Source organism: Peromyscus leucopus, chromosome 16_21, assembly GCF_004664715.2.
Source record: "Peromyscus leucopus breed LL Stock chromosome 16_21, UCI_PerLeu_2.1, whole genome shotgun sequence".
Lineage (NCBI taxonomy): Eukaryota > Metazoa > Chordata > Mammalia > Rodentia > Cricetidae > Peromyscus > Peromyscus leucopus.
Genome location: NC_051084.1, coordinates 41821955 through 41837045, shown reverse-complemented (window position 1 = coordinate 41837045; position 15091 = coordinate 41821955). Strand labels below are relative to the sequence as shown.

The 15091-nt window shown below is 42.8% G+C and overlaps 1 protein-coding gene across 7 annotated transcripts in view; it reads right to left on the bottom strand.

Moving 5' to 3' along the window:
• Il1r1 (interleukin 1 receptor type 1) overlaps positions 1-15091 on the bottom strand; it is a 71526-nt gene that overhangs the window by 11966 nt on the left and 44469 nt on the right. For all 7 annotated transcript variants that reach the window (XM_037200171.1, XM_028865794.2, XM_037200172.1 and 4 more), the window contains 4 exons: positions 10902-10965; positions 3791-4025; positions 3491-3680; positions 2285-2453 (listed from right to left, as the gene is read on the bottom strand). In XM_037200171.1, the coding sequence (XP_037056066.1) occupies positions 2285-2453; positions 3491-3680; positions 3791-4025; positions 10902-10959 (652 nt within the window). In that variant the 5' untranslated portion in view covers positions 10960-10965. The remainder of the gene's footprint in view (positions 1-2284; positions 2454-3490; positions 3681-3790; positions 4026-10901; positions 10966-15091) is intronic.

Here is a 15091-nt window from a genome sequence, read left to right as displayed (position 1 = left end):
CAACTTGGCATAATTTATTTAAATAGAAAATTTTCAAAAAGCCTCTAAGAATGCATCTCTTGCTTCCCTACACAATTGATCCCCTGAGCTGAAAATGGCTGAGAAGGAAGAATTAGAAACAGACGAGAATGCCAGTAATCCTCCATCAGCACGTAAACAAAGAAAGCACGGGAAGACAGGAGGTTGGATTTCATATTTCCTATAGATAGGGCAGTACATGTTCAATAAACGGCCCCTGAAAGTTAGATATCGCTGATGCTCATCGGGCCAAGAAAGGGATAAATTTTTATTCAATGAAATTAGTCTTTGAAAAAGAAATGACTCTAACATTGGGAAAATACAGCTATATGTATGTCTGGTCCTATTCTGCATTTGCCTGGGATAGTTGTGACTGTGTCTCGGCATAATTACTCAAAGCTGATCCTCCTCCCTCCTCCCCAGCAAAAAAAGTCCTGGTTAGGTTAGCTTATTATTACTGAATGCTACCATTCACAGAAAGGTCAAATAGTCTGCCCATTCCCAGATAACCTGTGAAAGTGCAATTTGGTTTCATTTTACTCTGAGATAGTTTTTAATATGACATACGGATATGACAAGATTGGGAGCCCTGGAAACATTAAGAGCAGTCATTATGCACCTGTTTCCTAGCAAGGCCTGTTTTGCATCAGGCACACCACCACAAGCTGAGCCTACCTACCTTAGCTCTAATCTTCTTAAAGCCTTACAGGCCACACTATCATCTTATAGATGAGGAAACATTCTCAGAGATCAAGAGATTGAGCTAACAGAAAAGCACATTCTGGACACCTAACATCTCCAAACTCATGGGGATCTACCCCCCATTCACGCCAGTGACTGTCCTGCCGTACTTCTGGGTGTGTCTCTTACAGAACTGGGAGTTGAACCTAAAGCTTCACACACGCTATGCAAACACCCCACCCCTAAGCTTTTCCCCCTCAATGTCAGTGACTCCTGTTGAGTCAGACTCCCCCAGGGCAGGCTCTCAAATGGTCACATATACCCATTCAGGGGAGTCCTAGAGCTCTCAGGAGGAACTACCTTCTAAGATATCTAAGACTTTTCCCAGACCCCTCAGAAAGCATAACTCATAACGTGTTGGCCTAACTAGCATTGCATCTGAAGCAGGAATGAAGGAGACTCATGTATCCAACTAATACTCATGTATCATGTTTACTAACAAAAGTGAAATTAAAACCATAGGATGCTGCGTTGGGGTTTGAAGAGGAAATATTCCCCACGGGCTCATGTGTCTGAAAACTTGGTCTCCAACTGGTACTGATATTCAGGAAGGTTCTAGAAGATGAGGCAAATCTGGAGAAAGGACATCACTGGGAGTGGGTCTTAAGGTTTTATAGCCTGACCCACTTATGGTTCCCTCTGTAATTCAAATTGCTAAATGGTCTTTTTAATAATAATAATAATAATAAACAAAACCTGGAGACAGATGTTGGGGTAAAATGCTGAAATATCAGAGAGACAAAGGAACAAGCCACAGCCATGCCTCACCTCCCCAACTCCGCAAACCCTCTGACTGAATGTCTCTGAGTGCTCCGCCGAAAGAGGTCCAGCTGAAGAGGCTTCAGTCGAAAAGAACTCTAGTTCCTGTCTCCTCACACCTTATACACCTTTCTCCGCCCAGACATATTACTTCCTTCCTAGTGCTAGGTTTAAAGCCTTGTGATTCCCAAGTACTGGGATTAAAGGTGTGTGCCACCACTACCTGGCTCTGTTTCTCTCCAAGACTGAGTCAATCTCATGTAGTCCAGGGTGGCTTTGAACTCACAGAGATCCAAATGGATCCCTGCCTCCTGAATGCTAGGATTAAAGGTGTGTGCCACCACTGCCTGCCATCTATGTTTAATCTAGTGGCTTGTTCTGTTCTCTGATCTTCAGGCAAATTTTATTAGAGTACACAATCTCAATCTCTCTCTCTCTCTCTCTCTCTCTCTCTCTCTCTCTCTCTCTCTCTCTCTCTCTCTCTCTCCCAGTAGGCAAACGAAATATCATTTTGCTTCCTGACTGCTGGGCTAGCCTCATGCTCCAGGCACCATGCCTTCCCCACCATGACCAGCCTGTATCCTCCACGGAACTGCAAGCCAAAACAAACCCTTTCCTCCCTAACTTGGTTTCTGTGACTAATCAGCCTTGTGGGTCACTGGCCAGTTCTTCTATTTAGTTCCTTTGTGAGCCATGAAGTCATATCAAAACGAAGGTCTTGAGGCTGTCCTGCATGCAAACTCCCGGGGTCAGAGCTACGACTCACCTATTGTGACAAACTGTATCACTCGGGTGACTGGATATTGCTTCCCCAGGTACGTGTAGGACACATGGCAAGTATAGTTCCCTCCATGCTCTTCAGTCACATTCCTCACCATCAGTTTATTTTTGCTTCCAATGAAGTTTATGTTGTCAAGAAGCAGCGGTTCACAATTCTAGACAAGAAGACAGAAACAGAAGCATTGGAAAAGTCGGTAGCTCACTAAGTAACCAGAACAGGAGCCCCAGTTTTTCACCTCAGCAAATTCCTAACTAAAAAAATGACTGTTCGGTTTTTTGGGGGGTGGGGGGGATGGGGGGAGTGGGGAAGTGGGGAAGAAGGATAATTGCATTTCAAAATCTCAAGCCCAGAGGTTTATGTCATAAAGACAAGTAAGGACAAATGGATTTCACAGAAGACACAACTGAAGCAATAATGTTGACATTTGTCAACACCGTGATCCATTCCTTCACTGATATTATTTATTTTATATTCTTTAATTTCTAAAAGATGATGTTCCTGTAAAAGTTCCACCAGACCACCTAAATTAAAGGCACCAAAATATGCTGTGTCCCACCCTAATATTTAAATAGCTACAGACACTAACCATGTTATGTGTGAAGCACTGAACTCCTCATCAGGCTTCTAGGATTTATTTTTGCTTTATCTTTATGAGTATGTATGTATGCCATTATGGGTTTGTGCACGTGAGTGCAGGTGCCCATGTAGGCCAGAAGGGGGCATCATGGAGCTGTAGTTACAGGCAATTAGGAGCCTTCTCTGTGGATGTTGGGACACAAACTCCAGTCCTCTGCAAGAGCAGTTTGCTCTCTTAATCACTGAGCCAACCCTGTAGCCCCAGCACATCCATGTTTTTAATAAAACACAAAATAATATCTGCTATAAAAAGCTATCTCTTAAATGGCTTAAACATCTAAACCATCTTCTCAAATGTGTTTGATTTCTATTACTTTCCTTGAAACTAGATCTTACTAAGTTAGATAGAGACAACCATAAGATTTTACACAAGTTGGAAGAATCAGCAAACACAGGCTTGGTTTTTTTTTTTTTTTTTTCTTTTTTGTTCTCTATGGAGTTGCACCACTACAGAACAGACTGTAAACAAACTGACAAAGATTTTTGTGGGTATATTTTACTGTTCAACCCAGAAAACTGTGTAAAAGTAAAAATATCATATTTTAAACAAATTACCTTATACCACTGAACTCTGGGTAACTCATTCTTTTCATCTTTAAAAAAATCCAAGTAAGGGCACACAAGACTTCCATCCCCAGCAATGTGGAGGCGCTGGGGGAAGGTGGCTTGTGTGTTATAACACAGGCCAGGCTCGTTCTCCAAAACCTCCACATTTATTTTAGTTTTGAGGCAGTGAGTTGAGTTTCTAAAATAGAATACAATATGGAAATTAATCATTAGTAAAGTGATTTTTCTGTCCTTAACTATCATAGCAGCTTTGGACATATGTCTGTGATGGATTGATTCCTTCCTTACCTTACTATACAATAGTAATGTCCCGAGTCCTCAATCTTGGCAGGAACAAACCAAAGCCGTTCATTGCGCTGATGAATCCTGGAGTCCTGGTCCAATGATATGGGTGTCTTGCCATCATCTTTATACCAGACTATGGTGCCACGCTTTTCATTCGGAGTAAGAGGACAATCACGAATATCAATTTCATTTACAGATGAAAATAAAATGATCTGATTTGGATATTCTTTACATTCATCTTTAAAAGAGAGAAAGGGGGAGTCATTTCCATAAGAAAAACTTCCAGTGTTTCTAAATGTAATGTCAGCATTTAAACTCATTGGTTAGCTACAGTTTATGGCTGTGTGGTTAAGAGCGATGTCTTCAGGGTTTGGACTCTTTACACTCAGCTCCAGTCCTGCCACATGTCCCCTGGTGGACTGTACTCTGGGCAGGTTACTTATCCCCTCTTACTTTCCACTTATTCACCTAAAGGTGGGAATAATAATACTGTTCTGAACAGTGGAGAACAGTAAAGACTGCAAATACCCTCCCACTTGATCAGCTAACACTTGGACAAGCATAGGAAATAACACTGTTCAGGGAATGACATAATACTATCTCCTATTTACTCAAGATGCTGAAAGAGACATATGACAGGGAACAGAGACATAAGACAACCAAGAAAAAAACTTCTAGTAATAAAAACAGGCACTGTCAAGTTGAAATATACTGGGGAAAGAAATTAAGAAAACCTGAAGACACAACATTAGAAAACATCCAAAATTAGGCAAATGGAGAGGGGAAAGGTGAGCAAGCAGGGCATCAGGTAGCTTAGGGCAACTGGAAAATGTCTAATATGAATTGCTTCATGAGTGGAGAACACAGAAAACATACTTGAAATACAGGCTGAAATTTCTCAAGATTTGATAAAATGATCCTGGGCCCCAAAGACACAATGAACTCTAAAAAAAAGGAAAGATGGCTGGAAAGATGGCTTAGAGGTTAAGAGCACTGGCTGCTCTTTCAGAGGTCCTAAGCTCAATTTCTAGCAACCACATGGTGGCTCACAACCATCTATAATGGGATCTGATGCCCTCTTCTGGCCTGCAGATGTACATGCAGCTAGAGCACTCATATACATAAAGTACATAAGTAAATAAGTGTTTGATCTAGGTGATAGTGATATATGCCTTTAATCCCAGCATTCAGGAAGCAGAGGCAGGTGGATCTGAGTTCGAGGCCATCCTGATCTACAGAGTGAGTTCCAGGACAGTCAAGGCTACACAGGGAAACCTTGTCTGTCCCAAAACAAACAAACAAACAAACAACAAAAAAGATGAAGAAAATCACACTACCTGCCAAGTAATCAGATTAACACCAGTGACTAAAAGAAAATCTTACATAGCCAGAGAGCCTTTTTAAAAAAAGTTACAGCTATTACAATAAAAACAAAAGGGTTACAACCTTCCTTCTAGAGAAGAAAAATATTATCCACCTGCAATTCCAGTAAAATTTCTTTTAAAGTTACAGAAAAGGTTTGAAAAGCTCTAAGAAGCAATCATCAGAAGACCTGTACTCTCAAGAAATAGTCAAAGACGTCCTTCGCAAAGAAGAAAATAACATCAAATAAAAATGCTATGGTAAATATTTTATTCCTGTGTGAAACTGTATAGTATCAGGTGCTTAACACATGAGCCTATGGGGTAAATTTAATCTTCAAACCCTACTCAAGCCCCAGCCCTCAAAGGATCACGACTGGTTACGATGCAAACTGCTTTTAGCCCATCTCTAAGAATCCACAAGAAGGTCTTTAGAGTTCAAACACTGCTCAGAACTCGGTTCCATCTCTTATTTACAAACACCTGGACAATCACAGAGTTACATCACTCACCATGGGCTCAGCCCTCACACATCAAGTACTAACTAGGAAGATGTACCACAGGCTAAGCTTCACCCTCTGACCTCTTGTGGCTGCGTCCAGGGCTTCCAACTTGTTACAGTGCCAGGACTCTCAGGGTTTCTTTTAAAATCTGAGTGTCCCCTAACTCTTATATTTTTGTATCATAAAGATAGCAGTGTGTAAGGACACCAAGCCCTGCTGCTAGCTTTAATGTTAGCTCCACCTCCTCCTCGGACGATGGCTGTAGTCGCCTCTGAGTGATTCAAGTAGTAGAAATAGTTCCTTTTCCCTAGGTAGCCCTTCCTGGTGAGATGGGTGCCCCACAGGCTCTCTCTTCTCTGTGGAAGGTTGTTTAAATGAGTTTATGTTTTCGTTACCTTGAGACTACTATGTAAAATACTTAATTTGTTTTCAAAGGCACCAATATCTTCAGAAACCACATCCTCTTAGCTTCAACTTTACTCTGGCTTCTCTGACCAAATGGCAAGGTTTTAAACTCTTACTCTGCTCTGAGATCCTGAATCTCCCTATAAACCTGACTAAACACAGCCAGGAATAACCACACTATAGTCTGAATGCTGGGTTGTTTTGAAATTAACCTCTTTAAAATTAATTAAGTCAATTACCTTTAAATTTGGCTCATACATAGTCTCCAGACACAGACAACATTAGACAAGTCCTTTGTTAGAAGGTGGTATAAGTGGCCTCTGAATCAACTGAGTACATTCTTACTGTCCACAGTCCTATTGGCATTCTGGTCAGAGCTACCACCAAAACCATGCATGAAGTTCTGATTACAAAATCCCAGAGTGTCCTAACTGACCTCTCTGTAAATTATTCATCCATAAAAGCAGTAAAAGTACTAGATTTTTTTTTTCTAAATCAAAGGCTTCCAGCATGCAGAGAAGCATTCATTAGAAAGAGGAGGAATGCCTAGCCGTGGTGGTGCACGCCTTTAATCCCAGCACTTGGGAGGCATAGGCAGGCAGATCTCCATGAGTTCAAGGCCAGCCTGGGCTACAGAGTGAGTTCCAGGAAAGGCACAAAGCTACACAGAGAAACAAAACAAAACAAAACAAAAAGAGGAAAAAGAGGGGAAGGAACAGAAGAAGGAGGAAGAATCAGAAAGTTGCTGATAAAAATGGAACAGCATGCTTTATCGCTCGATGAATTAGCTACCATCCCCCTCCCCTCAGATCCCTAATATGAAAACCAGAACCTGTGCATACATAGTAGCTCTGAAAACCAGAAGCCTTGCAAGAGCAGAGCAGGTCTAGAGTTTCTCAAATGTCCAGGTCACTGACCTGACCCAGAGATCCTCAGCAAGAGTCCTCCTATCTCCGGTGTGTTTGGTGAACAGACTCAGTGTTGACCATTTAAGAAGGCAGCAACTATTTAATGAAAGCTACAACACAGGCTACAATACAAGAGTCATAGCCTAAAGGGAGAGCTGAACCTTCTGGCATTTTCCTGCAGAATGAGAAGCATACAGACGTATGCATAGGTGCTCAACAAGTCCAGAAAAGGTTTTAGACTCACATCTGAATAACTCTGGGGTCATACACAGGCAGGAAGTGAAGGCTAAGGTGAGCTGTAAATAGCCTATATGCCGTCCCTCAGCAAAGGGTAGAGAATATATAGACCACAGATCATCCAATCATTAGCCAAACACTGAATTTGATGACTTTAGGGGCCATACAATACAGACTTTTTTTTTACAAGGCTCGTTCAGAAAATCCATCAAACGAACACAAACAGCAACAGTTTTTAAAAATGTAAAAACTGGTAACAATGGCCTGGAACAATAGCTCACTGGTGAAGAGAGCTTACTGTCCTATCAGAGACCAAAGTTCGGGTCCCAGCACCAACACCAGACATCATAAATGCCTGTGACTCCAGCTCTAAGGGATCCAGCATTCCCTTATGGACTCCATGGGCATCTGTGCACGTGTACACACACACATACACACACACACGGGGGGGGGGGGTCAGAGAGACAGAGACAGGGAAGCAGAGAGAACTAATCTCTTTTTTAAAAATACTCAGTCATGGCCGGGCGGTGGTGGCGCACGCCTTTAATCCCAGCACTCGGGAGGCAGAGCCAGGCGGATCTCTGTGAGTTCGAGGCCAGCCTGGGCTACCAAGTTAGCTCCAGGAAAGGCACAAAGCTACACAGAGAAACCCTGTCTCAAAAAAACCAAAAAAAAAAAAAAAAAAAAAAAAAAAAAAACTCAGTCATAACAACAAGCTATAGGTACATATAGTAGAGACATCTGATTTCCAGAATTATATATGCCCAATTTTCAAAAAAGAAATGGGAAAGTAGGGTCCATTCACAGGGTGAACAAAGCTTCCAATGGAAAATGTTTCAGGGGAGTGGGGTTGTTACATCTAGTCTACACAGACTCTCAATATCTTTAAAAATAGATATAACACTACTGAAAACCCATTTCTAAAATATAAAAAAACTATATGACAGCAATGTCTTACTATGGAGAATATTAATTAAGAAGAGGAAGAGGAGAGGGAGGAGGAGGGGGAAGAGGAGGAAGAACAGGAGGGGAGGGGAAGAGAAGGATGAGGAGGAAAGGGAGGAGGAAAAGGAGGAGGCAGAAAGGGAGGAGGAGGAGAAGAGGAAGAAGAAGAGGAAAAGGAGGAGGAGGAGGAAGAACCATGAAGAGAACTAACTGGGCAGCAGCAGCAGCAACCATGAAGAGAACTAACTGGAATTCCATGGTAGAAAAATCCCCTAATTAAGATGAAGACTGTTTCACTATAACGGGCTGAACAACGTATGTGCATCAACAGCAAAAGAAACTTGCAAAGGACAATAAATCAACTGAGTGTCTTTTGTGGCTCCTAGAGCAAACTGACATGTACATAATGGGAATCCCAGGATGAAAGGAAGGGTCAGTAAAAATACATGAAGAAATAATGTCTCCCCCCAAAAAAACCCACATTAATCTATACATCCAATGAGCTTAAAAAACTGCCACAAGAATAAAGAAAAAGACACATCTACCTAGGTACTTCAGAGTCTAATCATAGAAAGGAAGGGAACCTTGGATGCAGTAAGAAACGGCTATCTTGTTACGCTCAGGAGTTCTTCATTAAGTGTAATTGTTTCTCAGAACCCACCAGGGCCAGGAGGAAGTGAGACGACATTTCAAAATGAAGGAGAAATGAAGACATTTACAGATAAACTAAGACTAGGACAATTCATCAAAAACATGACTCTTCTATTAAAATGTTTTAATTTAAACAAACAAACAAAAAAAAAAACACCTCAGAGAGGGTCATTCAGGTTGAGATAGCCTAACCTAGACAGCAACTCACATCCACACCAAGAAATAAGGAATGCCAGTAAAGTAAACAAATCAGAAAATAACACCCTGGTTTCCTAATTGTGCAAATAGGTAATTTAAATAGATTTGTTTTTAAGCACACAAGTAGTTTTTGGCTTGCAACTTCTCTCCTTTTTCATCATCGGTTGCAAAATTGCATAAAATGATGAGTATAAAGCCACTTTGCTAGAGCAGCATAATTTCTAAGTACATTCTAATTCATATGCATATACTGACAGGTACGTGTCTCTACCATACCACTTATCAAAGAAGCCTCTTTACAGCAAATGGAGACCATCACAGAAAAATCACAACTGAACACAATGTAGAGATCCATGGATGGTGATGAGGAGCCCAGCCCCAAAAGACACATCTACACCACAGCTTCTGCATCTATAGCACAGGGAGGAAGAGTGGGCGGAAAGATTCTAAGAGCCAGAACACCAGGAAGCCTGCTGTGAAACGGTCTCCCCTAGAAATGGCTGCATAAACCAGAACAATGGCAACATCAGTGGATATATTAACTTGGAAGGAGAACATTTCACGGGGTCCTATCCCTAGACCAAGAACTATAGCTACTAATGACTGCTGTGAGAAGGGAGATTTGGCCTCATCCAAGACTGAGCCCCCATTATTGGTTATCCAATGCAGAGGGATGATCCCTGAAACGATACATGCACAAACTTTTAAGTTGCAGCATTTAATAACTCACAGATACCATCTCACTGGGCACATCGGCCCTGAACATGTTCCTACTATAGTCTCTCATCCTGAAACATTTTCTCTACTTCACTCTCCAAATTTCTGGGCCGACTTTTACTAGTTCTCTGACCACTGAAAGCTTGACCGCTAATCACCCTAGAGAAGCCAGGCCTCAGCTCTTGATACTATCACTCCTTACCACACTCAGTGACCTCATTTGGTCTCTCTGCTCTCACACTAGCTGCTGTTAATCTTTGGGCCCTTGCACGTGTTGCCAATGACACTTTCCTTCCTTAGCCTGGAATCTACATCGCTTCTTTTCTTCCCTACTTTAGGGTCTACTCAAAATCAACCTTTCAGTTGAGATATTTTTGTGGCCAGATACAGTATGGAAAACTTTTGTCTATTCCCATCTGCCAAATATTCCTTGTTTTCCTAGTGTTTCTGCCTACTTTATCTACAATACTACATGACTTATGCAATGTGTCCTGTCTCTCCCAACAGGAATGTCACCTGTAAGCAGCTGCTTCCCTATGGATTAGTCACTGCCACGGTTTTAGCATCTACCAGCTGACACATTGTAAAGGCAGGAAATGAAGAAGAGAAACATAATATGAAGGAACTGGAAGAAAATACAAATAAGTAGCTATGGGTCCGTGGATAGTGCTTGACACCTATTCCAGGATAAGCAGGCCTTACAGAGTCCCATGAGCACTGAGGTGATGGGAGGCCTGGACTAGACCCAGAGCCCTAGACGGGAGCTCTCTCTCTCTTTTTTTTTTTTTTTTGGTTTTTCGAGACAGGGTTTCTCTGTGTAGCTTTGCGCCTTTCCTGGAGCTCACTTGGTAGCCCAGGCTGGCCTCGAACTCACAGAGATCCGCCTGCCTCTGCTTCCCGAGTGCTGGGATTAAAGGCGTGCGCCACCAACGGACGGGAGCTCTTATTCCAAATCTAGAGACAAGACCCTGGGCTCTTAACCTCACTGGCCTTAGTTTCCCCAAATACCAGGCACAGAGAGGTGAAGATGCAGAAAAGGACATTCGTATGGACAGTTCTGGGGCCAGGAGAGTCCACGTGCTAGCTGTAACTGAAAACGGAAAAGAAAATGACTCTGCTAGAAGACCAGGCATGGGTTCTCCCTCAGCTCTGCCTGCAGATGACAGAGTGAAGGAAACATCGGACTCACCGGTCTCCAGTGAAAGCAGAGGGACAATGGAGCAAAGGAGCCCAAGTAGTGCTCTCATATTCTCCTGGAGAAACAGAAGAAGGGAAGGAAGATGGAGCGTTAGTGACCTAGCAAATCTCTAGGTTTCCTGACCCTCACCTGCCCTCACCCACAACTCCCCCACCATTCCAAGTTAGGATTCTAGTTAGAAAGTCAGGGTGTGTGTGTGTGTGTGTGACAGAACTGGGGACAAGTTAAGATTTAAAGCATTTCCAACATCTTTCCCAAGACTTTCTAGTCTTATATTCCGCTTGAATCCCCTTAGAACACATTTTACAATCAACATAGACTACGGCCAGATCTCTACACCCACGGGCGCTCCATCTACAGATCCAACCAACTGTCATGCTAAATAATTTGGAAGACTGTACTTCTATGCTCAAGATGCATGGCTTTTAGGACAGTCCCTAAGACACAGAAGAACAACTGTGGCCATGACACTGACATTTCATTAGCTATTGTAACTAACCCAGGGATGACAAAAGTACATAGGCAGATGTGGAGGGGGTTTGAGCACCTACATACTTCAATATCTACAGCAGTTGTGGAGCCAGTCTCCCATGGGGATAGATGTAAGTGGACTCACTAAACCCAAGTAGCCGTCTCTACCTTTGTACATCCCTCTCCACCCAGAAGGTATTTCCCGCACTCAAGTCACGCCTTCCTTGAAAAACCCAATATTCAATTGCCTGTACAATATAATACATGGAGATGTGCCCCAAAATGACTAAAATAAATCATATCAATATATTAAAGCTGCATTTATTCTTGTGGTTTGGGTGGATTTCCCCTTCGCTGGGGATTTTTATACTTTCCAGAAGATCTATGATGAACATGTGAGAATCTTTTCACAAAGGAAAAAAAAAAAAAAAAGCACTTGTTGCTTCTATACATCCGAAGGCCTCACCAGCATGTCCTTAGATGGTGGTTAGCATTGGGGCTCCATATTAAATGGAGGTCCTGATGACTTACTCTCCTCTTCAAATTCTTATCATTATATATTCATCTTATGAAGTGTTGAGTTTCATGACATTTTCATCAAGTGAATTATGTACATTGACCCTATGTAGCCTGCATTACCCCCACCTGGCTCCTTCCCACTCTATCTTCCCTCCAAACCCCCACCTCTCCTGTCATGTCATATATGGGTCTTTGCTAGGGTCCACATATGAAATAAAACACATTTGCCTTTCTTTTCTGATAATATGATCTTCTCCTGTGCCATCCATTTTTCTGCAGATGATTATAACTTGGTTCTTTTTCATGACTGAATAATGTTCCTTTGTGCACATGTACCACATGTGTATTACCCATGTTGATAGACACTTTGGCTATTTTTAATTTTAATTACATGGGCCTTAGCCCATCTATATATGGCAAGGAGTGTCACCAGATTAACTACCTGCGTAATCTTCTTCAGGACATGCCCAGCACCTCATCTACAAAACTAAGTCCTTAAAACAATATCAAATTAATGCAAAGAAGAACACCAGACTAACAGTTTTGCCTACCACCTCTCAAGTCCCAAATGAGGTAAACTTGCATATCGTCTCCTTTCTCTACTTATATCGTTCTCCTGAACAGGTGCCTCATGTTGATGTTCAGTTAAGACAAGACATGAGACTTCACCTCATGTCTCCAGTGAGCTTTTATACAAATTCACTCAGGGGCCCCTGAGAACCCCAATCCCAATAATACAGCAAGTAAGTATTCTTGCCCCCCCCCAATTGCCCTCCCCTGGAAATCCCCATCTAGTTAACAGCCACACAGGGCTCCAGATCTACTAAGCATGCACTTAAGAGAGACCTGGGCTCTGATTCTGAAGCAGCTACCCCCAGGACACTCTCTCCCTAGTAACAATTGGTGTTCTTCATCACCGACAACCCCCAAACCCCAGTTTATTCAAAACTCCTGTGATGCTGCTTTCACTCAAGCCCCTGCTTGGACTCCTTGCAACACCAGGTTCCTTATTTGTCTCTCTGCCTGTGGATTTCTATATGCCAATCAGATCAGCTACTCAACACCTCCCCTAGGCTCTCAGTGCATGTAGAAGAATCCCGCTCCCTGGCCAAGCATAGGGCTGCTCTGTTCCGGGGCCTTCACCATGTGCTCCAGGCTCTTAGATTTGTACTTAACTGTTTCCTCTACCCTTTCACTCACTGGCTCCTACTCCATTGGAACTCAGCAGCCTAGGGCTAGAGGCCTCCCAGAGCTCCCGCCTGGCTTCATTCTCTGGGCCTTCCCAGCAACGTATGTCTGCTATGCCCTAAGCATAATCTTCCCCTTAGCCCAGGATGGAAAGTAGCATGTAACACTGTGCTTGAAACCCAGAAGTCCTTAATAAAGCCTCAAGGAATGAAAGAGAAAAGAATGAGCAAAATAAACATCTGAATCTTCAGTGCAATTCTGGGAAATGTCCAGAGCAGACTATGAAACTCATTGCTGGGGGAAAAAAAAAACATCAACATCAACAACAAAAAAACTGCCTTTCATTTTACGAGACACTAAATGTGTCTATATTTTTACCTGTAGCTAAAAGTGTGAAACATAAAGTCCTTTAACCAAGATGACACTCCTGGAGACTAAATGTCTGAGGACTTGAAGATTAGCTGGAAAATGTTCTACTTGAGAAATTGCATTAGAAAGTATACAAATGTTACAACACACTTTTGAGATGAAGATTGATGGGGGACAGGTTTTATCTGAACCTTTAAGACACACCCATTCAGTTCTTGTGGCTGTAACTCCAGCATCAGGATGTTGATTCTTAAGCCTGGCTTACGCCTTGTTAGGAGCTACCCTAAAGTAGTAAGACTGCATTCCTCATATATCCTGTAACTCTGATCCCTCACCATAAAAATCAGTCATCTACCACAATGTAGGTTAATAGTACTATTGCTGTATTTACTCTAAACTAGATTCAGATTATGAAATATGATAGGAGGTTTGGAAGCTTGTGTCCTGGCTTCTTACCTCCTTCTGTGAGCATATGAAAGTGTGTATCAAGTCTTAGAAAAGAAAGGGTTAACATGCTCCTCAGTATCAAGTCCTGGCTATTCACTCAGTCATCTGAGTATCAACAAGGGTGTTTATAAATAAATCACATGGATGCTGCTGGTCGCCGGTTTACTCCGGTACAAGATCGGGCTTGTTTGTTTATTAGGCAGAAGAAGGAAAAATATGCCAGGCTGCCCTTTTACAGTGTATGGCTCTCAAGCTGGAATTCTAGGTTAACTATTTCAAGTCCATGGCCAATGACCTAAGACCAGTTTCTTCTCTCGTGGTTGACTAAGTGGTGGAGGGGGCAGGGAGACAAGTTTTCCATCTACCCCAACCCTGCTCTAGGGAAAAAATAAAAAAAACAAAGCAGGATGTGAGGAAACCCTTTGCAGGGTTTTTGAGTCCTTATCTGGCAGCAGGACCTGGGGGTTAAGGTTCCACACCAAGCAGGGTGGGGTATTAAATGAGTGAGGAGATCAGAAGGGGGTGTGGGCTGAAAAACACACCCTTGAGATGACACCCACTGCGCTCCCAAGAAAAACCAACCAATGCTAGGTATGGTGGCACACACCTGTAATCCCACCACTCCAGAGGAGTCATGAGTCTGAGGTCAACCTGAATGACACAGAGCAACTGCCCCTCTAAAACAAACGGGCGAAGCAAAAGACCAAACAAGCAAACAGACACCACCCAAAATCAGCACCAATCCCTTATGTCCGTCAACAGTCATGTTAAGACTCAAGGTAGAGACGAGCTAGGCTAGACACTTCAGGACCAGCGGTGAAGAGACTGTCCAAGCCACGCTTCCCCACAGAGGGGGGATGCTGGATAAGCTCAGCTTCGGTGCCTCAGTTCCTCTATGTGACGACTGGAGCTGATGATGGTATCTGTCACTGAGTGCTGTGATGATGGTGAAACGAGCTGCCACACGGAAACCACGTGTAGTAAAGCCCCACCACCACCACTGCCGTTATCACCAACACCCACACTGTGATGGCAGGTTTGGATAGAAGATTTTCAGTTTCCATTCATGTCTTTTTCTACCCACTGCCCTGCTGAACAGTTGTACATGGAAGCCCATGTCTACCCTTGGTCACGTGCCTGCAGGATGAGACCTGCCCCCGACACAAGGGTGACGGGAGACAGGGCCC